The sequence below is a fragment of the Pteronotus mesoamericanus genome, unplaced genomic scaffold, assembly GCF_021234165.1.
Source record: "Pteronotus mesoamericanus isolate MK-2021 breed Mesoamerican mustached bat unplaced genomic scaffold, CSHL_Meso_final contig_657, whole genome shotgun sequence".
NCBI classification, from domain to species: Eukaryota; Metazoa; Chordata; class Mammalia; order Chiroptera; family Mormoopidae; genus Pteronotus; species Pteronotus mesoamericanus.
This window is the reverse complement of record NW_026555229.1, coordinates 20,644,399-20,672,198: the sequence shown is the minus strand read 5'-3', so window position 1 is coordinate 20,672,198 and position 27,800 is coordinate 20,644,399. Positions and strand designations below refer to the sequence as shown.

The window sequence follows — 27,800 nt, the reverse complement described above, 5'->3', positions numbered from 1 at the left end:
ATTTTACTATCACATAACAGTTGGTCCAAATATCTTGAAATACTCTTGGTGCTCATTATTACTTCAAAATTATACATTCAAACTGCTGTCAGATTTCATTTAAGAAGCACATATTACTATATTACAATTAAAAATATTTTTATAACTTTTATTACAATTTATGTCCTTTGTAATTCTATGTATTTATGCATTTTAAAACATTTTCAGAAAAGGTCTATAAACTTTACTATATTGCTGTATACCACCGGCTGAAACTGTAGTTGAAACTGATGTGCCACAAGAATTTCTAACACATGATACCTGACTATTTAGTCAGGGGCACTGAACCCTCTTCCCTTAGACTGTCAAATTTAAAAAATGACAACAGCCCACACAAGAACAGCCATCTGGTGTCAACGCATCAAAATTATAACTATTTTTCTGTCAGATCAGCAAAACATCTATTTTGGGGAGCGCTGCAGAATTTGAGTAGTCAGTTAATGTGCGCCACGAGATGAAAAAGGCTGGAACCCTTGGCTGTGCGCCTTTCGCCCACGGCACAAAACCCGGCTGAGATCCCAACTGCGATCCTGACTGCTGAGAGCCCTGGTAAATCATTTGCTAGACTCATTAAGTGTAGCCGCCCTATTAGTCCTAACGTGCTCCTAGGCGTCCCCGCGTAGTGAAGTCTGGTTCCAAACCTTCTTAAAGCGCTCAAACCCAGGAGCTCGGACGGCGCACGAAAGGCAGAGGAAGACACGGGACAGAAGTTGTGCTAACCTACAAAGAGCGCCGCCTAGAATTTCCTGAAGCGCACGCTTTGACCGGACACCAGAAGGCTTACGTTTAAGCCCCTGCTGTCCTTAGCTCCTACCACAGGTGCGCTCCAGACTCCTAGCCCTGCAGGGGGGTGTGTGGGGTGTGGCTTTGATTCCATCCCAGCCCCACAGCTCTCTCATTGCTAACTTGGGACAGCGAGAAACCCCACTCTCAGGATCCAGGCTGAATTCACGCACTCACCCCCCACACGCCCCACTGCTTACACCTCCCACCCCTCCGAGACGCATCGACGATTACAGTGCAGCGTCCGGGTACGGTTCCTTTTGTCTTTTGCCTACAGTGCCCAGTGTTGGGGTAGAAAAATAATTTTCCTTCTAACCTTTCAGCTCTTCTGGCTGGTCTAATAATCACGTTGCTGAGACAGATTGTCAGGAGAAAAACTTATGAGAGTTTAGCAACATGTGCACATGTCCTGTGTACTTGGTAAGAGACTCAGGAACACGGAGCAACTCGCCAAAATGGCAGAACCCATCATCTTAAATACCAAAAGAAAGACGTTGGGGGTGACGAGCCAGTTACGTGAGGTGACCAGGGAAAGCACCGTACACAAGGGTCGGGTGGTTAGGCAGATTTAAATTGTCCACGAGAAACATCCAAACCTGTAAGAATTTTTATTATAAGTCCATTTGAGCTAAACTGACAATTGTCTGGAAGCAATGGACTGAGAAAATGCTCCATAACAGGGCAGTTTTACCACTTATTTTATACATCGGAATCAAAGAGGAGGATGTAAGTAGGTTACACGGAGTCCACTGGGGATAGATTAGGGAGGCAGGAGAAAGGAGACGGGTGGGGAATCTCTGGGGTTGGATAAAAAGTAAAATAGACATACTTCCTTTTACAGGATGGGTATAAGACAGTTAACAATTAACACAGTGACAATAATAATGAGAGGCTCTGTGTTCTCCTGCTCCGCTGGGAAACTGCCCTGAGGGGCCTGGAGAAAGGAAATCACCCTGACGTTCCAACGGCCTGTTACCAGAGGCCAAGAGACACGAGGCCCTGGCCAGGTCGCTCAGTCGGTGGGAGCCTCTCCTCCAGGAGCCCTGGTCTGCACACACACAGGAAGCAATCGAGGTTTCTCTCTTACATCAGTGTTTCTCTCTCTCTCAAATCAGTAAATATACCTTCCAGTGAGGATTTAAAAAAAAAGGAAAATAGGTTCAGTTCAGGTAAAGATCCACCTTTGTCAAGAAAGATACCAGCCTACGCCAGGACTCACTCTTGGCTAGAAAGTTTCACTCCAGACCGCCCTGTGTGGTTCTTCGAGGTCTCTGAGTCTGTAAGGCTGCCACGCAGGCCTCCCCTGAGCTTGTCAGATTTAGTACGTGGCCCCTTTTTCATCCACGGAGTCCAGACCTTTTCCATTAACAGTGAAGGCAGGCCCGGTACAGTGAGGGAAACACCTTTACAGATTTCCCTTGCAAACATAAATGTCCTTTACAAAGGTTATCTTTTACTTTTTTTCCCCAGAGCTTCTCCCATGTCTGCTCTCTCTTACATGAATCAGACTAAAATAATCCTTATGTCAAAGAAATACATATTGGGGTGGCAAACTTGGCTCCCCTTCATCGTAGGTAGTTAACTAGTAGGTAGTTAACTAGTTATTAATATGGAAGGAAAAAAGGGAACTGGACATGGAGTTTAACAACCCAGGGAGCAGAGGCCTGTTTGCTTAGCCAGGAAACTATAGCCCCGCACACGCCAGGGATTACAGCATTGCTCCACCAAGGGGGTAACACTCCTCCCCTCTGATCCCCCATTATCTGCGGAGGGGGGTCGGGGGGAGGCGGGCACAGGGGTTGGTGCCTGACCACAGAGGCCTGTCCGTCTGAGCTGGGAAGGGGACCACTGGCTGGGGGGTGGACGCATCGAAAGCCCATGAAAACTTGGGAAGTTGGTTATTTTGAAAAAGCTCCTGGTTATAACCCCAGGGGAACAAAAAACCCAATCAATTTCTCTCTCTCTCTTCTCTCTCTCTCTCCTCCCTCCCTCTCTCCTCTCTCTCTCTCCTCTCTCTCTCTCTCTCTCCCCCCTCTCCCTCCCTCTCTCTCTCTCTCTCTCTCTCTCTCTCTCTCTCACCTGCACTCACCCGATTCATTTGGAGGGGGCGGGGGGAGGGACACAGGTGGCCGTCTGGGCCCAGCAGCCCTGTGGGCCCGCATGGGGCTCCAAAGGACTAAGCTTTAGTGTGAGAGAATCTCCGTTTGGCCTTGTTGAAAACGTGGTTGAACTCTTTCCGTGGCTGGACAGATGATGGCGGGACACTGGAAACCCAGGGGCAGTTCCACCGGAATAAACCTCGCCACACCACAATCTCCTGCACCTGGGTCCCTGAAATGCTTTTCTCACGATCCGCGGAAGAACCCGATTTCCCCTGGCAACAACTTTTTTCTCCCCACCCCCTTCAGTGTGGTCGATTTCCCTGTAATGATTCTGAGACTAACTCCAATGCCTGGGGTTTCCACCGCACCAACACGCAATTCTCTGACACCAGCTCAGTGTCCACTTCAACCCGACTCCCGCACTGTCTACCTGGAGGCAGTGTCAGATCCCACGGGTTAAAGGCTCAGTCCCAGAAGACTCCCCCCCTCCACCACCCCTTCAGACGCCAGTCACAAGTCAAGGTTCTCACCTGCACTTCTGAACCACCAGCTGTAATCAGAGGTTCTCACGACCCCTTCCTGGGTTCATTCGATAGTGCAGTTCTCAGAGCTCAGGGAAACACTGTACGAGCTGGGTCATGATGCACAGGGCCAGTACTGGGGGAAGGGCTCAGAGCACCCACGTCCTCTGAGTGCACCCCCCAACCCCCACGTCCGTGCCTGCCAGCCCTGAAGCTCTCCAAACCGTCCTTTTGGGTTTCTACGGAGATGTCGTTACGCCGATAATTGTACTATTAAGATGAAACTATGGGGTGATCTGCATGATAGATAGGGGGACCCCTCTAGTATTTATGCAGTTTCCTATGAGCCTAATTGCATATTTCAAATTAGAAAGTTTCTAAAAATTGTGGAAAATTATATAAATGGAGCCTCTTCAAAATGGAGTTGCAGCCGTATCTCTGGGGAACTGCTTTGCAGGTCTTACTGCTCCATTCTTTGTGTTTAAACGAGGCAAAATAATCTCCAGACTGGGCAAAAGCAGCACTGTGTCCCAAAACGACTGTTTGCAAAGCTAACAGGAAAGCAGCGTGCCCACCTGGCTGAAAATGAAATGCAGCCTTTATAATCAGCATCGTTAGCTTATTCGCACCCATAGAAATTCCTTCCTTAGCTTATTAACACCCATGGAAATGCCTCCCTCCCAGTCGTGGAATTGTTCCCCTTCCCTTCTGGTCTCTTCACCTCTTCACGGGACCTATTAGGGTTTCTGTCTGAATCAGTGCTTCTTGAAAAGCTATTCTTTTGGATTTCAAATGCTTGGTGCTTCTCACTTTGGCCTTTTATTGTTAGATTAACAAAGTGAAATAAAAACCACTTTGATGAATACCTTCTGACATACATTATTTCACACCTGTGCACTCTATCTGTAACACCATCTGGAACTAGGAATTCTGTGTCAAAGGGTGAAATGAATTCAGAATTCTGACAAAATTTCCAAAATTGTCTTTTGCAGCAGTTAAACCTTTTTTTTCTTTTTTTTTTAAATCCTCACCCGAGGACATTTTTTCATTGCTCATAGAGAGAGGGAGGGAGGAAGGGGCGGGCAGAGAGACTTCAATGAAAGTGAGAAACTCGGATTGGCTGCCCCTGCGCGTGCCCCACGGCGGGTGGGGGGGGGACCCACAGCCTTCCAGTCTGTGGACAACGCCCCAATCCGCTGAGCCACACTGGCCAGGGCATGCGGCGGGGAAACCATTCTAACCCCCCCTGGCAAATGTTTAAGGTGCCTGTTTCCTGACAAGGAGAAAATTCTGAAATGCTCTAAATTAAATTACAGTGAGAGAAAGAACTGGTAGTCTGCTCATGGCTTCGGGCCAGCTATCAAGAGGGTTCACATTCTCTCCACTTCCCGTTCGGACTCGGGTCAGCTTCCAGGCGGCGATCCCAGCGACCATTTCGGCCAGGCAACCCCTCCCTCCAGGAGCCCTCGCTGCGCTGGGACGGGCTTGCCGAACCACTGCTGCAGACGGTCCACAGGAGCCAACATTTCTCCCAGGCCCGTCCCATACCTGCCCGGCCTCCTGCCGCTTTGCCTAGAGCTCCTGTAAATCCTTTCAGACAACCTTTTCCTCCCCCGCTTCCCACTACCGGATGTATCAAAATGCTCGCAAACTTCAGGAGGATGGACTGCTGTCCCCGCTACCTGGCCCTGTTGCTGGTGGTATAGATTTCAAGCCCCAGGGCCAACCTTCTTTCTTCTTGGCTAGCATGCTGGCTCTATGAAACATTCCTTTCAAAACAGACCAGCCTGTAAGTTAGTTTTGTTTTGTTTAAAGTGCCCTAGACCCTTGTCAGACAAGCTTGGCAACAAACATTTGTATTTTAGCATCCATCCGATAGGTGAAAAGTTGCATCACAAGGTACCCATGTATGTATTTCTCTTAAGAGTTTGAGCACCTTTTCATACGTTTAAAAACCATCTAAATTTTTCTGTTTATTGTTAATTCATGTCCTTTGCCCATTTTCCTATTCAACTTCTTTCTTAGTGATTTCCAGGAGCTCTGTATAAATTAAGGAATGTAGCTCTTCGGTGCTAGGGGTTTGTCATTTGTCTCTGCTTACAGTTTTGTTTTATAATGCTTATGTTTTTTATTTTTATGTTGTCAAAAATCAATGCTCAGTGATGGCATCCAGCTTTTAATTAGAATGACCTTCCTTACTCTAAGACAACAAAGGGATTTGCCCAGGTGGCATTTGATGCATTCATGTTTTACATTGCATATGTGTGTGTGTTTTTTTTTAACACTGGCTAAAGGTAACAGTTGCGTGAAAAAATTTAACTTTTTTCTAAGTCCTTGTTGACTTATTAGTCCACAAAGATCATAAAATGATTCTAAACTATATTAGAGTGCTCACCCTTGGCACGCATTTTGATGGTATTTTTTAAATTTTATTTATTTTTTGAAAGGAGACAGAAGGGAGAGAAACATCAACATGTGGTTGCCTCTTGTGCGCCCCCAATGGGGGCCTGGTCTGCAACCCAGGCCTGTGCCCTGACTGGGAATGAAACCGGTGACCCTTTGGTTTGCAGGCCGGCACCCAGTCCACTGAGCCACACCAGCCAGGGCTTGATGGTATTTTTAATGTCCTCTTTCACTGACTCAACTTTATGGACCAAGGAAAGGTAAAATAATATTATTTAATGATATAATTAAATGTGTAGAACACTTCAAAGAGGGATCTTTTAACTCGAATAACCAGCATATCTTATTCTCCGATCTTGCTGGAAATTAAAGAATGTTTTAAAACTAAATTAACAGTGAGATATAATTACATACCTATTAGTTGAATTAGTTAAAAAAAACAAGACAATGCAAACTGCTGGCGCAGATGAGGAGAAATGGGACCACACACGCTGCTGGTGGGACTGTAAAACGATAGAGCCGCCCCAGGCAACAGTTCAGCAGCTTCAGTAATTTTACTCCTGAGTATTTATCCTAGGGCTATGAAAACTTAAGTTGAAACAAAACCAGTAACAGAAAGGTACAGAGTAGCTTTATTCATAATACTCAAAAACTAGAGGCTGGACATCTTCCAACACGGGAATGGTTAAGCGCCCGCGACATATCCCTAGCATGGTGTGCGGACCCACTAGGGACCTCAGAGTTGGCACAATGGTTACTTTAAGCTGAAGACATGAGATTCATCAGATGCAGAAAAATCTCCTTCGAGTTTCCCTTATCCAACTAAAAGCAGCAACTTCTGGGAAATGAGGTCACCGCAGACCCCCTCTCGGGGGAATTTCATGGAAAGGCCACTCACACCCGTACAGAAAAACAGGGCCAACGACATAGCCAACTGGAACTCTTGTCCTATGTTAATTCTCCTTCTGCTTGGCCTTTCTTCCACATTTGCTCAGAATGCTCTGCATGTACCCCAAAGGCTCGGACCTGTCCCCTCTTTTTTCATTCCCTTAGGTGTCCCATACCTACTTGTGATGGCTATCACCTACAGCATGTCTAATGCTTACACATAATATACAAATTAAAACATCCAGTTATAAGTTTTACTCACACTCTTTAAAGTCTAAAGCCTAAAATACAATTAATCACACTCTTCTGCTCCCCCAAACGATTTACGCTCCAGAGGCCCTGTAGGGGAACTCACTGAGATGCAGTATGGCCCCAGCGGCAAAGGCATCTGGGGCCATACTGCATCTTAGCTCTTAGCTCTCTGTAGCTTCAGGCTTGGCGGAGTGAGTACCCAGAAAACAGGAATGTCCCCCAGGAAGGATGTTAATGGATGTACAGAGCGGGACAGCTGCCTGATGGTATTTGTCCACTGAGGAATGCATTGCTCTTTCTGGGGATCTACGTGACTCCTCCCTTACTGAAAAAAAAGAGCTCTTGCCCTGGGAGGGGTGTGGACTCTTCCTCCAGCCCCGCCTGGGAGCAGCTGCCTTGCCTGTGTATCTAATTTTCTCCTATTAAAAGCTCTTACGAATCTGCATAAGATTAAGTGTCAGTTCCTCATAACTGGTCCTGAACAGATTTTTGGGGCTTCCCTCAACATGTCCCCATCTTTGCCCATCACTAAGCCATTCCATCAAGACTTCTCCATTTCAAGATAATTTCAAGTCTTCCCTTCTTCATGGGTGTTCCTTTCTAAGCACCAGTGGTATTACCCTAGTTGAACGCCTTGCTACGCTATGGGTGCACTTTGGAAATGGTCCCAGTGGTATCTGTGATATCGGTTCCTTCTGCAAGCCACTGCCCATTTTATCTTGTAAAAACCCTTTGGCAAACAGCATCTCAGTATCTCAGTGGCTCTCAGATTCTTGTAGATCAATGTAGAAACTGATCAATGTAGAAATACAGAGTTGACTATAGAAAGTCAACAAACTGGGTGTGGCAACTAGTGTGTCAAGACTGAGTTTTCTACAAGAGGATCAAGAAGGGCCACCTTCCCCCACCCTCATAAAGCACACCTGGGGCACAGGTCTGCACCCGGTTCCCAACTGGGGACAGGGTTCTGCCTCCAGGCACGCTCAGTGATCACTGCAGACATTTTTGGCTGTCAATTCACAAGTGCTGAATAAATATCCTACAACGCACAGGACAGGGGCTCACAGTAGACAATTATCTGGCCTCAAATGTCCATGCTAACACAATCAAGAAACCCTGGTGTGTTACTTAGGAAGCTAGGGATCAAGGTAATGTGAACCCAAGACAGGGCTACTGTGCTGACGAGGAAAATTCTTGAGTGTCCTAAAATTAAATCGCAACAGGTTGGAGAGAGGAAAAGAACAGTGACAGCCACGGGGCAGCTAACAAGGCCGTTCACATTCCCGAGCGTATGCTGGATCTTTGAATTAACTTCAGGTGACTATCTCTAGGATTAGTATCTAAAAGCGAGGAGCCAGGTGTCAGGGGGCCTCTGAGCTTCCAGACTGTTGCCCACCATTAGTTGGAAGGAGCAAGTAGCGCTCTGCTCCTATTTCTGAAGTAGCCCACTTCACCTTCACCCACCCCCCAACCCCCTCTGGAGCCAATGTAAATTCTTTCAAAACAACTTCCATGTTTCTCTGCAAAAACACCATGTATAGAAGTGCTCCTCAACTCCAGGAAGGGCGACACGTTACCTTTGCCACGTGGCCCTGCTTCTGGTGGTGTATGACTTCATGACCCAGGACCTGGTCCTTTCTCTTGCTAGCAATGGCCCGCAAACATTTTTTTTAAGGCCTTCAGCTGCGGAAGTTAAGTTTTGTTTTACAGTGCAAAGATCCTGAGAGAAAGGGGAAAGAACCTTCTGGCTGCCAGAGAAGATCGTGACGGTAACTTGGTCTCCTGGAAGCAGAGAGAAAGAAGGGCGGGGAACAAAGATATGTTTGCATTTGCAAAGAATCACTGACTTTTCAGTGCAGAGTAGTAACGTGAGGATGAATGTTTGTATCTTGGTAAACGAAAGGGCTGCAACCCAGGACCTTGGGCAATACTCACGGCTATAGGGACAAGTACAGACCGGCTATAGGGACAAGTACAGACCGGCTATAGGGACAAGTACAGACCCCGCTTAATCCGACAGGAACTGCATTTGAATCCATTCTGTTGCCCTGCAAACTTACCACACCCCCTATACTGGCACGGTGACTTCCTAGGGTGTACCCCTAGCTCTCCACTTTTGCTGGCACATGTCCTTGACCTGGAATCTCCACCCCTCTGTTCTTTAACTTAAATCTAAGCCACCTCTTCTCTTGCTGCTCAGTTCAAGCCTCACCTCCCCTAAGCACATGTGTCCACACTATCGATGTTTGTTTAGCATGGGTAAATCACTGTCTTCTACTGTTCTAATTAATATGCATTTCTTAACATATATACCCTGTCTCCCCAATTAAAAATGCAACTTCCTTGAGGTCAAGGACCCTGCTGTAAACTTAAGAGATCCCTAAGGCTGATCAGAATATAGCATACTTTGCGGCGAGCAAAGACACCCCCAATCCTGGAGTTATTGGTAGTGGGTTCTGCCTGTATTAATAGCTAATGTTTACTGAGTATTTACAATGTGCAAGATTCGTTCTAAGCACTTAACATCTAGTATCTCATTCAATACTGCTGCTCTCCCCACTTTGCAGAAAAAGAAATGGACGTACAGAGTGCAGGAGTAGCTTTGTCTAAACTCGTCCCCCCCAAGTGGTGGCTGAGAGGATTCAAACTTTGCAAGCAGCCTGACTCGAGTCTGTTTCATCGTACATGAACAGTTCCTATTTAACTCCCAGGCTCTCTCTGACCAGCTGTCAAATACAGGCCCGCACGGAATACTGCTGACTACCAGGAGCACACAGCCAAACAAGATCTCCCTCTAATCCAGCACTTCGAGGAACAGATGGTCCTGTGCAGCAGTAGTCCCCAGGCTTTCTGGCACCAAGGATTGTTTTCTGGAAGCCCAGAATGGGTAGGGGGTAGGGGTAGGACAGGAGGTGGAGCTCAGGTGAGCTTCGCTCCAGGAATCCCCACTGTACGGGATGAACTGAACACGGAATTGCCTAAGGGATGTTTTTCAAGAATGACCTTTTGAAAACTAGGAGGCTGCCTAAAATGCTTTGAAACCATTGGCTGACTAGGAGGGCAATTCCCCCACAAACTGGGGTGTTCAAACAAAATGTACAGGTGAGTTCTAATCTTCAAGAACAGGATGATCTGAGAAGGCAGCCTGGGGCAGGTGGCAGGGTTTCAACGTGATGGTGTGTCATGGGAGGACCTCGGACCCCGCCTCTCAGTTCCTCACCTGGGAAAAGAAGTCACTGACACCTGCTTCACAGCATTCACAGGAAAAGTAAATAGGGTAGTAGGTGTACAATGTTGTCCCTCATCCATAGTAAATGCTGACTCTCCATTTATCTTTGGTCAGGGACCAAAATTAGCCTTACCTCGCATTTCTCTGCCCGCCAGACCACTGCCTTTGATAGCAATGTAACTAAATCATAGCTATGCCCATGCATTTCCAACGCTCAAAACCTTCCATACCTTTCCACAACCCAAAGGATAAAGTCCAAAATCCCTTAAAATGACCACACCCGCTTTTGCGTCAGTATTCTCCCCACTCCTTTTCTCCTCCTAACATCCAAAACCAGCTTCCAAAGAGCCTGTCTCTCCCCTAACTGTCCTAGTCATCTTTCCCTCCCACGACCCCACAGGCAGATGCTGGACCCCTTAGAATGTGTACCGTATCTAAATGCTATGAGGTTTGTTGAATGCAGTTCTAATCTCTCCACTAAAAGATGAACTTCCTAAAGGTAAGTGTTTGGGTCTTTATCATATCTGCCATAGCACCCAATGCTTCATGCATGGCAATAAGAAGAGCTAATATTTAAGGATGCTGGCACTATTTTAAAGTGCCTCACGTGCACATATAAACTCATTTAATTGTCACAACAACCTTATGGGTGTAGGTACTATTATTTTCATCATTTAAAAATAATAGTACCTATACCTGTAAGATCAGGAAACTAAGATGCAAAGAGGTTAAGTAACGTGCCCAAGGTTATACTACCAGGGAGTGATAGAGCCTGCGTCCGGACCCAAGCAATCAGGCTGCAGAACCACATTCTTAACCACTACATGCTACTGTCACCGTCCCATCAGTCACATTACCCAACAGTCAACGCGCTCTGAAAACTATGAAGGACGATAAGCCACCACAAAACCAACACATGGAAACAAAGTAGGTCTCTGGTGTCTCTAAGGAAGGGGAGGAGGCATGAACGCATGAAGGTTAAGTTTAGAATCAGACCAGCTCTGTTATTTTCTAGCTGAGGGACTTTGAACAAGTCACTTAACCTTATTCAGCTTCAGGCTCTGCATCTGAAAAATTAAAACTAATTTTTAGGATGGTTGTGAGAATTAAATATATGATGCCAAAAGAGTCAAACCTGTGAAACCCAGGCAATTTTCTTTGCCAAACTATTAAACAATTATAAAATGTATTATGTGGTAATGGTAAAGATGCAGTTCTTCGTTTCTTTGCAACCATATGCTAACAGTACTGGAGTAATTTTTCTTCATACCCCAATGCTGTAAATATCAAGTAACTTTAATTATCGCTAATGAAACAGAGTCCTGCCTCCGGGCAGCAGTTGAAGAACTTTTAACTCCTTAAGCCAATATAAAGAAATATAAAAAGTAAAGAGTCAGCAGCGGGAATGGCTTCAGGGTCAAGTACTGACAAATGGGAGTGTGTCCCCTTGTCTGGGTGTTTGGAAAGCATGCCACAGAGCGCAGGGCTGAAGAAAGTACAGCTGTTTAATGTAAAAAGAACTCAGACACCAACAACTGTTGAAAATTCAACGTAGGTCCAGAGAGCTGAATTAGGTACAACAGGTGGATATTCCTGGGAGAGGAGTTTCAGCTCCAGTTCGAGGAAGCAGGACGAGAATAGGCTCCCCTGTGCCTTGGCGAGCCCATACATGAAGCTGCTCAGGCACCAGCCACGAGATAAGGACCAGAGGGAGTTCTCTTCCTGGCCGCTAAGTCCAACCGACCTACTCTTGTAACGGGGCACAGCCAGGGCCCGCAACCCCCCCCCCCGCCCCCCGCAAAGGGTATTTGTAACGGAGTCCAGAGATTGGGGCGTCCAAGGAAAATATATTCTCCCCACCCCAGGGCGGGCTGCCATGGGGGATGGGAGCCTTGAGAAGGGCCACTGAGAGTCATTTTGTACGTCAGTAACAGAATAGCTTCATTCCTCATATGCAAAGAGGGTTATTTTGCATATCACCAAAGCTAATCTGGAAGGTTTAAAAGACTTAATATAGAATGTAACTGGGAGAAAGAGGAGAGACAGGGGCCTGCAGGAGAAAGAGACAGACTCTGGGGAACAGTGTGAAGACCATGCGGGAAGAAAGAGGGGAGAAAGGACTCTTGCTAGTGGGCCATGAGAAGGTGCCACGCGGTTATGGACTAAGAGCTGGAGATGGCCGCGACGCAGCGCACGGTGCTGAGACCCGCGAGGCACCTGCCTAGTCGAGCCCCAGACTTCTGTTCTTTTTTTTTCTACCCCTGACTGGCCTAACTGGGCAAAGGGGGCGGAGGGGGGGGAGGCAGGACGATGTGTGTGATGGTGATTGTTTTAAAGGGATTTTGAGGTTCAAGGGTGACATTTAGCCATTAATCAAACCTGTGTAACTTTTGAATAAATAGTTCCTCTCCTTTTCACCAAAATCTGCCATTCAGAGCCATAATTCCAAGGGTGGTGGGCAAAGGACCTACAACCGAGGGACCCCAGGGAAGGGGGGTGTCACTGTTTCTGTAATAGCATCTGGGCATCTCCCCTCTTCGCCCGGCCATTTGTTCGGTAACACTCTGAGGTCCCTCCCTAATTATGCCGCACGACCGTGGAAGAGAGGGAGGACAGTGAAACACTCTGTTCGGAACTGAGCTCGGACTGTTAAAATATTTTTAGTCTTTTTTTTTTTAAGGGGAGGGGGCATGAAATATAACCTTTGGGTAAAGGTGGCATCGGAGAAGTGGCATCTCTGCAAAATATCTCCAAAGATCCGAGACTCGGTGGCTCCCCCGGCCCAATAATAGTCTGCAAAGGACACCTTGCAGGGGTGACTCTCCGACACCACGCAAGGTGCTTGCTCAGCAAAGAAGCTTCTAGGCCAGCCCGTAGCCCCCTTCTCACCAGCCGCCACTTCCAACCCGCCTTACATAAGCGGAGGTCGGGAGGGGTCGACGTGCGGTGATAGACCCCGCGAACGGATAGGCGCCTCTGTCCTTAGAAGACTGTCGCCGGGGCCAAGGTTGTCCCGGGCTCCCAGTACGCCCTCTGCCAGCGCACTCACCAGCGCTCTGCTGCGCAGCAGCTGAGCCATCGCTCTCTCCATCTGGGCCGCAGGCAGTATCGGGTTGCAGAGCGAAAGCTATTTCTCCTTTAAATCTCCAGACCGCTGGGTAGCGCCCGGTAGTAGTGGACCCAGGACCACGCCCACTTTGTGCCCACACCCGTACCCGCCTACTAGCACCCTCTGACCACACCCCCTCGTGCCTACGGAACCCCAAGGAAGACATAAGCCCCTTTCCGCTTCCGCGGTACTCCTTGCTCACGCGATACTTGGGGAAGGTAGTGGGGCGGGAAGGCTGCCGAAGACGTGCCAAACATGGCGGCGGCGGCGGCGGCGGCGCTGGTGACGGAGGCGGCGGCGGCGGCGGCGACGGCGACGGCGACGGCAGCGGCGTTGTATAAGGCCGTGGGCGTGACCCGCTGCGGTTGTCAGGTGAGTAGCATCTGCCGTCCGAGCCGGTAGCCACGCGGCTAAGCACGACGGTTAAGAAGGAGCTGCGGGATGCGAGAGCTGGAGTCGCGGCTGACCGGCTGACCCCGCCCGGGACTCTGCTCTGGCGGAGGGAAGGGCGTGGTCGATTGGTCCCTAGGGTCACGACCTGGGACCTTCCAGGCCCAAGTGCGGGCGATGCGGTGCCTGTGACCGCGGCAGTCCCGAGTCAGCGGCGCCGTCGGGCAGGGGCTCGCAGGATCCGGGGTCGGGAGCGGGAGCTGCCTCGGGCTCTGACAGGTGGTCGTGCCGGGGGCGCCCCGCACTTTGCCTCTTTGCGGGTTCCAGGGCCTGGGGGTCAGGCAAGGCGCCGGTCTCCCAGGTGTGCCGAATCCTGATGAGGATGCTGCCCCGACGCCAGTCCGGGGAGACTTGCTGGGAGGACTTTTCAAAGCGCCGTCTTTTGTTGCTGTTCCTGCTCGGGTCCGTTTTTACTGCTTGTGCCCTCTAATTCTGGGGAGGTGTGAGGGTTGGGGAGGACTTTGCAGCAAAGAACTCTTGAGGTTCATGCAGGGTTTAAGTCACTTAATAAACTGGAGTGCGAGTAGCCAAGTCATGCACCTTGTAAGTGCTCGGTAACAATATTCCGAATTGAAGTTAAATCAGTTCCAGCTGCCACCAAACACTGGCCCATTCACTGTCCCCTTAATGGGCTGTTCAGAATCCAAGAGTAGTGACAAGCGGGAGATGAAATAAATAAAGGCGCTTTAAATTATGAGATCTAAAGAAATTAGGAGAAACAAAACTTCAAGCCACCTTTAAAAACATCTAGACTGACAATTTTAAATTCCATTTAGGTTTATTTATATCGTGCTTTCACCGCAGCTACAGATTTATAGTCTTGGGAATTCATTACAGCGAATTAAGGCGTTAGGTGTTTTTTGACCCTGGGGGTCCAATGTTTCCCACAAAACCCTAAGTGTTTTGGTTGCCATAGAGGGGGGAAAACGGTGGGAATCCAGGTGTGCCCTTACCAGGTATGCCTGGTAGGGCTTTTTAAAAACCTTGTCCCACAAATTTCCCCCCTAACGCATTGTTTTTATGCAACCACAGGTGTTCAGCTACTAGTAAGGCTGACCTTTTTAGAAGTATACTATAGACAAATGAAATTAGCAACTTGAATTTAGAATGACATTAAATATTTTGCCAAAAAGGAAGTCTTATGAGAGCCGCCTGGTGGGGGAAAAAAAAAAAAAAAAGTTACACTAGTGCATGTTCTTTGGTGATTCTTTGAAGCTTTTGTTGAAGTGAATCTGTTTTGTTCTTTGATTATGTGTTAGCTTTATTTTCTGGTAATGGGAAAATTGGCACAAGGTATTTTATGAGCTTATTAAACTGGTAGGAGCTAAATTTTTATCATAAAAGTTTTGATCTGTGGTGTGTTTTTCTTTGCAGACCTTTGTGTGGCTTTTCAATTTTAGTTGAGATCCCCTCCATGGCCTTTTGGCGCCCCTTGGTGTGTCTCCAGAGTAAATTTGAATTACTCTACATTTCATCGATGTTGGAGTGGCAAGAAAAAGGAGGAACTGATTTGGGGTGAAAAGGTTAGATTGTGTGACTCTGCTTTTGGATTTCTTCTAACTTGTATTTATTTATGTTTTACTTTTATGTTTTCTGATTTCCCAGAGCCTGATAATGTCCCTTTCTGCCGTCAAGAATTTGTTTTCTGACAGTTCTGTAATCAGAGGAAATGTGTTTTAATTCTCTTTTGAAGGTCCTTTTATTCCCTGCAAACCAAACCTCATTTGTCAGACTTCTGCCGTGGATGTGTGCTCTGCGGCAGAATAACTCTTTCAGTGACCCTAATTACTTGTCTAAGCAAGGAAACACATCTATTGAGCTGCAATCACTTTATATGTGTGTGCCTACCTAACTCCCAAATTAAGTTATTGTATAAGTAAGTTAGCTGTTAAGTATTCTACTTCATGATCAGAAACCCTTCTCAAAAATGTTGGGTGAATAAAATAGATTCTACTCTTCCCTAATCATGTTTTCTCAGAATTCTCCCATAGCTTAGAAAAAAAGGTAGACTTTGGAAGGAATGTAGGGTAAAGAGCCTCTCCTGGTTCTTATATTACCTCTGTTTCGCTGTTGTGGTTGTCTCCTAATTTGCATCGTGATGCCTCTGTATTGTTAGCTACTGGTTGGGGAGGGCGGGGTGGTGGGGGTGTGTGTGTACAGGGTCCAGCAGCAGTCACACCTGCTTGAGTTGTGGTTGGTAGGGTAATAATATGGGTGTACTAATTTATAGTTGTAATTTGAACATTTCACCAAAAATGTTGTATGGTGTGCTGGAGTGTGATATTATGTTACAGAATTACATGCTAATGATTTTGTAGTAAAAAAGGGGCATTATTTGTGCCAGACCCTGTATTGATCAAAAACTTCCCATTTATATGAGACTGAAGAAGATTGGAGGACATCATACAAATAAATCCTTTATCATAATAAAAAAAGGTCAGAGAATCATTATGGTTGCCTGCTTAAAGCTAAAAAGGTCTTCATATTCTTTTGGGATAGCAAAGCTTATTTCTCAAATATGTCTGTCATTCACTAGGGTGAGTAGCCTCTGATTGTTTTGTTAAGAACCTTATTTTTGAATGGATAATTTGAGAGAAGCTATTGACATAAAAATTATTGAGGTATATTCTAGTCAGTTTCTATATAGACAGGTACCAATATGTCATGGCATAACCCAGTTTAACTTTAATCAGACTATTCACAGGGAGGACTTAAAAGTTTGCTGTATCATAGCTCACAAAGTATGGGAAAAATTCTTCTCTTTGGTTGATACAATTAGATGTCAGTTACGGAAAGAGTAGATCAGGCTGGAATATACCACCCAAATCTATAGTAAAAGCGGAGAATTCTTAAATACATTTCTTTTTCTGATGACATAATTTTACACATTGATACCCTGGGTACTTTTTTGGCTAATAAGCTCCAAGGTGTTGAATTCATGGTTAGCAGGAAAGATACTTTCAATAAGAACATTATAGTTTTCTGATTTCCAAAGTAGGTTTTTATGTTATTTTTGTAAATGTTTTAAAACTTATTAGTATATTAGAAGCACTTCCAGATAGCAGTTAACCTGTGGGGTTCTTAGATTAAATTTTTAGTCCTGAGGCTGTTGGTCATTTTATTAAAGACAGAAAGATAGTTTGGATATAAAACCTGTATTTTCTTTAAATATCAGAAAACTTCTGTTTTTTCCAAATTATTGTTTATTGTCTATTTATTGGACTTAGATACACTGACTTGAGCTGGAGAAACTTGGGTCTGGAATCAGGCACCACTCAGACTTGGCACCTTCCAATCGTAGCTGATTGTTGCAGGGACCGGAGCAGTGTGAGGGCCTGTCATGCTGCGTGCGTGCGTGCGTGCGTGCGTGCGTGTGTGTGTTGGAGGGAGAGGGGATGGGGGGACATGATGGAGGTCTAAGGTTATAGGCCATATCAATCCATTTAAAACTCTTAATTTAAAATTGTTTTCTTTCATGTTTACAATATTATTTTCCTTTTTTCCATTGGCATCCCTTGTTTTTCAATTTTTTTAAAGCCCATCATGCATCATGATTGAAAATCAGCACACAGTTTATGACAGGGAACACAGTGAAATTTATAATGTGACAGTGTGATAACAGCCAAGACTCAAAATTTGCCAACCGCCCTCTGTAATTAGGCATATTTGTGTTCTTCAGCCTTGAGATGCTTGTATAAAAGTCATTTTCTTTTGCTTTCGTCCTGGCAATCTTCCGCGTTTTTTCACATTGTTTCCTGTTGTACACCAGCAGTGTTGTGTTTTCTAATCAGGATTTGGTCAGATGTATCTTGCTTATTGAAGTCTGTCAAAGTACTTTCAGACATTTTCCAGTGGAAACATCAGTTTTCATATGAACTGATTGGCTAGAAATGATGCTAAGTTGCGAGGTAAATACCACAGACAAGCGATAGGGCCTTACAGCTTTTACAGTTTATAAAAGTTTTCCAGGTCGTTGTCGTCGTTATCGTCATCATCTTTTTTTAAATCTTTTATCTCCTAGTCATCTCATACCCTTTTTTTTCTTCTCCCTTCCCTTCCTTTTGCCTTTCCCTTTTCTTTTTTATTGTGGGGGCATCTACCTCCAGTACTAGGTTGCATAGCAGTAGCATAATACAATATACAGATGATGTATCATAAAATATTACCCATGAAACTTACATAATTAACCAGTGTGACCCCAATAATTTCAGTAAGAAAATAACAGTAGCAATAGCAAGCATTCTTGTATTGTTCTTAATTCTGAAGGCCATGCATCTAAATTTTCTCCATTAATTGTGATGTAGAGATTTGGAAGATATCCTTTATCAACTTGAAGGTAAAACATTCTAAATTTGAATAAACAATTCCACTGTTGATCTCTTGCACCTTGGGTTGCCATTGGTACCCCGTATCAATCTGATTGTTTTTCTTATGTGGGTGGGCTGCCTTTTCTTTCTAGACAGTGTTGTATAATTTTGTCTTGGAGGTTTTTAAGTTTCACAGTAATGTGTCTTGAGTGTTACCATCATATATTGTTTTACATTCTGTGATCCCATTTAATCTGAAAGAGATCTCTAGTTCTGGAAATTTCTTGATCATTTTTTTTAAAAAAACATTTCTCTTTCCCCCTTTCTGGAACTCATTCTACACCTCTGTCTGCTATATTTCTTACCTTTTTATGCATATGTTTTACAATATTCTCATCCCTCTGTGTTTTGAGTTCTTTTTTCCCTCCTTCAGTTTTACTGATAAATAACCTTATATATTGTTCTTGATCTTATTCTTAATAATCTTTCTCATTGGAGCTGACTATCTGTTTGTTTTTTTCCCTAATCAAAGGGCAAATTTTAAAGGACAAATAATCAGTAGACTCAACTGTAGTCACAAAACAAATAGTAATACAGTATTCTAATGATTAGGAAACAGAGAGCTAGTTCAAGAAGATACCAGGAAGGTGGGGAAAAGCAACTGCACAAACTTTGTGTTTTGTTTTTATATCACCTGAGGATATGTTTATTAATTTTAGAGAGGGGAAGAGAGGCTTGATTCGGCTTATAGGCCAGATGGGGCTCAATACTCGTTCATTTACATATTGTGTATGGCTGCTTTTAGAGGCAGTGACAGAGTTGAGTAGTTTTGACAGAGCCAGCATGACCTGCAAAGCCTAAGCAGTTTACTCTTAGGCCTTTTACAGAAAGGTTTGCCTCTCTCTTCTAAACCATGTTTCTAGAGCACTTGTTCATGTGAACCCTTCAGCTTACGAGCCTTTGCCTCTGTAGCAGCAGTCCCTAGCCATACCTAGCTGTTTCAGTTTAAACTAAGTAAAATTCAAAATCCAGGCCATTGTAGTAGCCACGTTTCAAGTGCCCAGTAGCTACATGCGGCTAGTAGCACCTACCCTGGATCAGGAGGCAGCATGTCCATAATGCAGAAGATCCCGACAGCTCTGTTGAGCTGTGTGGGTTTCTTTACTCTCTCCATTGATAACCCCTGCTGATGTGCCCGTTTCTTTCATCTGGGCTTATTTTCTCTTTTTCTGTCTTTGTAATTTCCTTCCATCCTCTAAGACTTAAGTATGAATCCTAGTTTAAACATTAAATATTTATTATTATATTGTGTATAATATATATTATATCATTATATTTAATATTTATATTATGTATTAATATTTATTACATAATTATTATTCAATACTATTATACTATATATTATAATTTTATACATTATATATATAACATATTATATAGTATTTAATATATTAATGTCTCACCATTCCATGTATATCTTCTCTAGTTCACTGGGAAGATTATACAATATTTAAAGACAGGAAATATGTTCTCTGTTGTTTTGTATAGTGCCTTGCACATAATAATCTTTGTCGCTATTGTTGTTTTAATGTGTACTGGATCTCTGACTAATGTAAAATTATTTCAGTTTTTTTCCCCTAGGTATTACAAACTGTAAACTTAAAATAAAAAGTCAAAGATGGGTGAAAAGAAACCAGAGCCTTTGGACTTCGTGAAAGACTTCCAGGAATACCTGACTCAGCAAACCCATCATGTGAACATGATTTCTGGATCAGTTAGTGGGGACAAAGAAGCAGAGGCTCTTCAGGGAGGTAGACTCATCTTAATACTATTAATAATTCACTTTTTCTAGATAGGTTAATGTTTGTGTGTGGTTCTCCATACTGTGAAGACCATTATTCACTAATGTGAATCATTCCATTTTTTCCTAAAAATATACAGGGCAATTTATTTTCTTTCTTTACACATGTCAGATTTTTGCTGAAATAGAGTGAAATTCCCCAAGGACTTAACATGGTCTAGAGATGCTTTGTGGTCTTGTTGGGAGATTAGGGGCTCTAAATACCATTCCTGTCCTCCACATTCTGTTAACTAACAGTAGACACAAGGAACCCAACAGGTCTAGCATCAGCTTCAACAGAGAAAGGATTCAGACATTAGGAAATGTGCACTAGACCTAAAACAAAATGGAGATTTCCATTTCTTTTTTAAAATGAAGAAAGGGCTGACCATGTCTGCCTGTCTAGGAGGAAACCTGGAAGAGAAGCAGTGACCCACTACAGGCGGGCTGTGTCTGCGTCTCTCTCGTTCACCACACACGCTGGGTTTTGAACCTGGCCCCTCGCTGGGCGGTTAGCGCATTGCAGCCAGTGAGCCCCTCTGGGCTGCCAGCTGTTTGTGCGTGACCTGCAAGCTCAGAGCGGTTTCTACATTGAAAGATGGTTGGAAAAACATCAAAAGAAGAAAAATGTCTCAACATGTGAAAATAACATAAAATTCAAACATCAGCACCCATAAGTAAAATTACATTGAAATATAACTACACTTGCTTGTTTACCTGTTTTCCGTAGCTGCTTTTGGGCCACAACTGCAGGGCTGAGTGGTTGTGATAGAGACCATATGGTCCCCAAAGCCCAAAGTATTTATTTTGTGACCCTTACAGGGAAAGTTGCCCGGCCCCCGAGTTAGGTGGCCAATGGCCTTGTCATCAAGGCACCAGCAGCAGACACCTGGGTGCTTGTTAGAAGTGCAGAGTGGCAGTCCCCACCTCAGAGCTGCTAAACCAGAATCTGTGATTAATACTCACGTCACATTTGGAGAGTCACTGCCTTGGGAATGCGGGGGTGGGGGCGGGGGCCCTGAGCCTTGTGCCTCTGCGTGGTGGTGGCATTATTGCACGTCTGCCCTGCACCACCCTGCAGGCTCACTTCTGGGGGGGCTGTCGCTTGAATTCTTTATGCCGCACGGCTGCCTCCTGGGGTGGACCAGAGGGGCTTGTCCCGTGAAGCCACAGGAATAAAAATTTCCCTCCAGACACTCGTGTACAGCGTGCTGCACTGGGACTCGAGACCAGGGGGTAGTGCCAGCCGGTGGCTGGTTTTCCTGATTATGAGCACTTGTTCTTTCATTTTCCTGATTCAAGGAAGTACTCTGGTTTGGTTAAGAGCAAAGAGCCAAACAAACATGTTTTAGCTCCAAGTCTTACAGTTCTAGCATTGAGAGGAATCAAACATAGTATCTTCCTTCAGGTGCTTTATTAGAATTTTAAGATTGAAAATGCAACCCAGAATCTAGGACAAACAGTAACTGGGTGGAACATCGCAAAACTCGGCATTAATTGGTTTAGGCTAAAGTAAATGGAGTTTGGATTTGGGGGGATATTCATGACTTCCAATTATATTTATAGAAGTGGCTAGACTCTTAAAAACGTGTGTAACTAAGCCATCACCATTTACCTCCCCTCTTCACCTGTCAAATAAGGATGATACGCTGTTCTCTTCTGCAAAACGATGTTGAGGGCTGATAAAATTTGCAAGGAAGCTAAGTAAACTATCATTTTATGAAAGATTTTCTACCACTCAGGACTAAGATGCTATATTGAGTTGATTCTGAGATGCATAATTTCTTTTGCTTTACTTTTTTTTTTTATAGCTGGAACAGATGGTGATCAAAATGGACTTGATCATCCATCTGTTGAAGTTTCCCTGGATGAAAACTCAGGAATGTTAGTAGATGGGTTCGAAAGGACCTTTGATGGGAAGCTCAAGTGTCGCTATTGCAACTATGCCAGCAAAGGAACAGCCCGACTTATTGAACACATCAGAATCCACACAGGTAACAGAGAAAGGGCTGGAGAAGGCCTTTGAGGGCAGGAGAGGGGCCAAGGAGGGCGGGCTAATCTGTCATGTAAGTAGTTCTGATAGGTTAAAAAGGACGGTTGATGTAAGGTCTGACTAAGGGGGGGGGGGGTAACTCCATTTTTACAAAGCAGTCGCATCACAATGTACAATCAGGGAGCAGGGCCCCCTTGGACAGCCCCCGCTTCCTTAACCATCTTTCTCCGGGATCCACATGGTCTCTCAGCATCTGTCTGCTTCTCCGGCTGGGCAGGTTAATGCTGAGGGCAGTGGGAAACGGTAAGATGTTTTTATTTTTATCCTTACTAAGTATGTTTCAGTTGCAGACGGGGAAAAGGTTTCTCTCCTGTTGCAGACTACACTGCCGTTCCTCACATCTCCCCTTGGGTATTCGGTCTGCTGTGAAACCCCCCCTAACTCCACCTCATCCTGGCTCGAGACCAGATCAGATGCCCCTGCTGTGCGCCCCACTCGCTTCCCAAGTGGTGTTGTGGTGGCCTGAAACCTGTTGAGAACCTGTTGAGATGTGTAGTGCCATCTCTGCCCCCAGAGCCCAGCAGAGCATCTGATAGGTAGTAGGTACGCCGTGCTTAATTGTTAAACGAGTGACTCTCCAAGTCTCGTATTGCATTGGTTTCTAAGCCGGCACTCAGTCCGCTGAGCCACGCCAGCCAGGGCTTCATACTCCAGATAATTATTTTATCTATTTGGCCATCTTCAACTAACAGCACTAACTGAAATTGTCCCTTCTGGCAACTGAAGAGGAGAAAGGTAGAGGTGAAGCTGGCAATTTCAAAGGGACACTTCATATAACTCACACTTGGACTAGCAAGCCCATTTCAGTTTTGAACTTTCTATTGGCTATAAGGACTTTTTTAAACAGGTTTTTTGTCTTTTTTCCCCTGAGGAATGGGTATTTGTATGCGTGTAAATATGTATGTGTAAGGGTCATGTATAGATACATACATGAACATGTAACTCTGGGACATACTTTTGGTAAAATTATTATGTAGGGAATATTATCAGTTGTGCTATTTCTGCTTTCCTCAAATGTCAGTTGAAGCCCTAACAATTTTTACACTGTATTGACTAACAGATTATATCTGTATATCTCAAATTGTTGCTGATGAGTCCTGAAGCTTTGTTTGCAGATTTCTTTACAAATTTTAATAATCTTTTGTGCAAATGTGAATTTCTGAAAAGCATTTTGTTTTTGATGAATTTCAAACCTAATGAATGGACAAAACATGGAACTTTACATAAATGAGTTCCTCATGCAATTTTCCCCTATTTTTTCTTTTTAAACAGGTGAAAAACCTCATAGATGTCACTTATGTCCATTTGCATCTGCTTACGAGCGTCACCTGGAAGCCCACATGCGCTCTCACACAGGAGAAAAACCATACAAATGTGAATTATGTTCCTTCCGCTGCAGTGATCGGAGTAACCTGTCCCATCATCGAAGGCGCAAACACAAAATGGTACCAATTAAAGGTACTAGGTCTTCCTTAAGCAGCAAGAAAATGTGGGGGGTTTTACAGAAGAAAACAAGCAATCTGGGCTATAGCAGAAGAGCACTAATCAACTTAAGTCCACCTTCAATGGTGGTTCAGAAGCCAGACTACCTTAATGATTTTACCCACGAAATCTCAAACATTCAGACTGATTCCTATGAAAATATGGCAAAAACCACTTCGACCGGTGGCCTCCCAAGGGACCCCCAAGAACTCCTAGTTGACAACCCTTTAAATCAGCTCTCCACTCTAGCAGGACAGTTGTCCAGTTTGCCACCTGAAAACCAAAACCCCGCATCCCCTGATGTAGTTCCCTGCCCAGACGAGAAGCCTTTCATGATGCAGCAGCCCTCTGCCCAAGCGGTGGTTTCTGCCGTGGCAGCGAGCATTCCTCAGAGCTCCTCTCCGACAAGCCCCGAGCCTCGGCCATCGCATAGTCAGAGGAACTATAGTCCGGTGGCAGGTCCAAGCAGCGAACCCAGCGCCCACACGAGCACACCTAGCATAGGAAATAGCCAGCCAAGTACCCCAGCCCCGACCCTGCCAGTCCAGGACCCGCAGCTCCTCCACCACTGCCAGCACTGCGACATGTACTTTGCTGACAACATTCTTTACACTATTCATATGGGGTGTCATGGGTATGAAAATCCCTTCCAATGTAACATATGTGGATGCAAATGTAAAAACAAATATGATTTTGCCTGTCATTTTGCAAGAGGGCAACATAACCAACACTGATTGGAAACAATCACAGTATGCTTCACTTGGTTTTGCCTTTTTGCATTGTGTAGTTTTGTTTATTGTTTTTGTGGGGGGAAGGAATCCCTAATAAGGTGTATGCTAATTTAAAAGGTTATACATTATATTTATAGAAAACAAATTTGACAATGGAAACAAAATGTTTGCCTTTTTTAAGTAAGTCTGGTCAGGGTCATTTATATATTAGAACAGTTAGACACACTGGTGTCTCTTTTTTGCTTTCATTTAGACATTTGAGAATTGAAGTGCAATCTTAATCTTTAAGTGTTTGTTTATATTTCCCACATTTACGGTCCGCATAAACTTCAAAGCTTATTGATACTCTTGATGTCTCAATATATATGTTGCAGCTAGATGTTATTTCTACCGTATTTCGAAAAAGTAAAATAAATTACTTTCTCACAAAATTTATAACAACTTATTTCAGTGTTTAGTAGAGGAATTGCCTTTAAAATTGCTCTTAGTTGAAATACTATTTAGTTCACATAGTTTAAGTTGAATTAGTAGTATCATTTCAACTGATTATAGTAAAGCTATTTCAGTGTATAGTAAACCTTTCCTTTTCCATAAGGGGAAATGTAAAACAGTTAATTCTTTTAAAATTAAAGTTATAAAAATGTGAGAGAAAAGTTCTGAAAAGAAATGAAACTTAAGGCTTTACATTGAAAATGGAGTTTAATATTTAGAAACCTGTTTATTCAATTTCTAGTTTAAAGACACACCAATTTTCCATTGGATTCTTTTTATTATACTTTTAGCTTATTTTAAAAACCACAGGTAAATACATGAGAATGCTAGAAATACCAGAAGATTATCTATGAAAATGCCTTTTTTGTTCTTTTAATCTGAACTTTCTATTTAAATCCTTCATTCTGATGTTATTACTGACGTCAGGTGAGGTTGATAACGATACTAAGAATCTGTTATTCCTCCTATTCCTTTAATGACCAAAGAGGCACAGTGCAAACCATCCATTTGACTCCTAGGAAACGCAGTCCTTAAGAAAAAAATCTCTGAAGTTCTTTTTCCTGCTTTGTATCCATTTGTTGTCCATTATTTCCTCCAAAAAGGTGAGTATAGAAACACATGGAGAAATGTGATGGTGAAGTAATATTTTAAAAAATGAGAACATATATCCACAAAATGAATACCGGTCTCCGCTTTGAAATTGGCCATTTAAAATATTTCATGTGAATTCAAGTTGTAATACTTATATTCAGTTTTACCAGTCTTTCCTGTACAGTGACAAAACTATAGGGAAACTGACTGGATCATCACCTTAGTAGGAAAAGATTTTAAAATGTGAAAATAGATACAAACTGCATTTAAACATGATATTTAATTTGTTTACAAAAGTAAGACTTGCTAAATAAAATAAATCTAGAGTAATTTTGAATAGGAGGCTATTGTTTATATATTGTGTAATAACTAGCTTACTCTGAGGAGAGCTTGGTCAAAAACAATAAAATACATTGTTACTAACTGTTGGTTTCTGTGTACTTTGCAAAAATTTTATTTTTAATTTGGTTCAAAGTTTGAAAGTGTTACTAATTGGCTTTGTAAAGAGAATGTCCTAACAATGAAGCATTTATTAACCATAAAGGACCACTACTCTAAATAAGAGTAAATAAAAGAGAAATATTGATGGTATATGTCTATAAAAACTCCTAAGTACCAAGTTAATGGATCTTCTGCCCTCCCAAATGCCATAAAGCCATAAAAATGAGTTCTTGTGGTTTAGTATCCAACCTGAACTAATCGCAATTGCATTGTTCAAAGAAGTGGGATTTTGGAGAGTGTGTCCCTCCAAGCGGTCTCTCTTTCCTGTCAAGGCCAAGGCTTTCACGTCTGAAATTCCACAGGCCTCCTTTGCACTGCTGCTTAAATTGCTCGCTGCTCAGATCAGTTTTAGGGCGGCCATCTTCAAATGTGTGACTTGATCCCAGTATTTATTTATTGCCAGAAAGAAAGAGGTTGCTGTCATTTGGAAGCTTTTATTTTTTTACCTCTCACTTTTATTCTTCAAATAACAGCAATACCCAAAATAGAAACTGAAAGTTTTCATTAAACAAAAGGAAGAGCTCATGTAAAACCAGTTCATTAATTATATTCTGGGCCAGATAGTGACCGATAATGTTTTTTTATTGACAACTAAATATAGATGTTTTGAAGATGCATTTTGAACATAGACTTTTTTTCATAATTACAAACTAGAATGTATAATTCTAATTTTCCTATGACTTACAAGAGCACAGTTGGTATTCCAAAGGTGATGCTCGAAAGCTACAATTACTTATAAATGCACTAAAGTTTTTGAAGCAAATCTACCTTAGAAATTTTTTTAGTATTGTATTTTTAAAAAGATTGAGGATTTTACTTAAATCTTCTGTGAGTTAAATGTATCTTCCATTAAGTATTGAATATATTTATCCCATTTTATTTTTAATCAACTATTTTATAGAAATGAGTTGGGAAAAGTTTAACATGCAATATTTTATGTATTTTGCTGTTAACAGGCAGTGTTCTGAAATTAAATTTATTTTTGTTCAGTGAACATAAGTTTAGAATTAAAATTGGTAAGATAATTTATCTCCACTAATATATTTTTAAGAAACTGTGACACATTAATAGGGAATAACTTTATTTCAGATTATACTAATGTAGTATGTAGCTCAACTTCTTGAAATTCAAGTAAAGGCTAGACTTTTACTTTGAAAAAGTTCCATTGGATATTTTCCAGTGCTATTTCATTTTAGAAATGTGTTTGCCATTCATCTGCGGAATCATTTGACAAAGGGAATATTACTTAAAAAATGTTGAGATAAACCTCATTTTAAGTTCTACAAAAATATTTATCAATGGACGTATTATTTTTAAAAAAATCCCCTGCTAAGGATTTTTTTTCATTAAATAGTCTTAGAGGGTATATGATTTCTAGAACTTGTTTTGTCAATATGTAATTTGATGTAAAGAACATATTTTGTATGCAAAACAAATCGAGTATGGCTGCAAAAACTATATTGTTTAGGGATTCCAGAGAGAGATTTAATGCTGAAATAACCATACCTAGTATGTAGTTCATATTGTGAAAGAAACTTTGCTTTTGTAATATATGAATAAAAAAATAACACTTTCTAATGATTTCGATTTTTTTCTTTTTTGAGAACAAGGATCCAATTAGTTCTTTTTGGTAACTTGCCAGTATGTAAAATGTTAATTAAGAGAAAAAGGTTTTATTGGCAACATTCATTTGAATTTGTAGAATGCCTTACCCCTGAGAAGATCTGTCACGGGAGTTAAAATCAGCTGCATACATCCCTGTTTTGTCTCCTTTCTAGTTTCTTCGCTTTGTTTAAGGTCTGTGTGCTGTGACTCCAGCCCCTCCCCTCCCCACGGCTCCGGCGCAGAGGGCCGCCTCTGTCGCTTGCCTCTCCACAGCGCATCTGACAAGTGACTGATGTAATTTCTGTTATGGCAAATGGATCTTTTAGAATGACTGATTTTTATAAAAAATAAGCCTTTGGCAATTCATTTCGTTAGCCTAGAAAACATTCAGTAACAAAATTTCTGTAATCAGTTTGTAAAAT

General features: G+C 43.2%; 2 protein-coding genes across 4 annotated transcripts in view; one reads left to right on the top strand and one right to left on the bottom strand.

Annotated features, from left to right (window-relative positions):
* The window catches only part of ACADSB (acyl-CoA dehydrogenase short/branched chain), a 31,708-nt gene extending 18,303 nt beyond the window's left edge, over positions 1 to 13,405 (bottom strand). Inside the window, exon 1 of the mRNA XM_054581655.1 lies at positions 13,267 to 13,405. Coding sequence (XP_054437630.1) covers positions 13,267 to 13,308 — 42 coding nt within the window. The 5' untranslated portion in view covers positions 13,309 to 13,405. The remainder of the gene's footprint in view (positions 1 to 13,266) is intronic.
* Positions 13,406 to 13,569: 164 nt separating this feature from the next.
* On the top strand, positions 13,570 to 27,698 carry IKZF5 (IKAROS family zinc finger 5). 3 transcript variants are annotated; one of them, XM_054581652.1, is made up of 5 exons: positions 13,570 to 13,698; positions 15,151 to 15,299; positions 19,725 to 19,894; positions 21,735 to 21,917; positions 23,249 to 27,698. In XM_054581652.1, exons 3-5 carry the CDS (start codon positions 19,762 to 19,764, stop codon positions 24,190 to 24,192), a joined length of 1,260 nt encoding a protein of 419 aa, XP_054437627.1. In that variant the 5' UTR covers positions 13,570 to 13,698; positions 15,151 to 15,299; positions 19,725 to 19,761; the 3' UTR covers positions 24,193 to 27,698. The 3 variants fall into 3 exon arrangements, with proteins under 3 accessions (XP_054437627.1, XP_054437626.1, XP_054437628.1); XM_054581651.1 differs by having other exon boundaries at positions 19,711 to 19,894; XM_054581653.1 differs by lacking the exon at positions 15,151 to 15,299.
* The last annotated feature ends 102 nt before the right edge of the window (positions 27,699 to 27,800 follow it).

Coding starts and splice junctions, on each gene's coding strand:
- IKZF5 (XM_054581653.1), top strand. CDS start 19,762: ATGGGTGAAAAGAAACCAGAGCCTTTGGACTTCGTGAAAGACTTCCAG. Junction 19,895..21,734: donor AGCAGAGGCTCTTCAGGGAG/GTAGACTCATCT, acceptor TTTTTTTTATAG/CTGGAACAGATGGTGATCAA. Junction 21,918..23,248: donor ACACATCAGAATCCACACAG/GTAACAGAGAAA, acceptor CTTTTTAAACAG/GTGAAAAACCTCATAGATGT.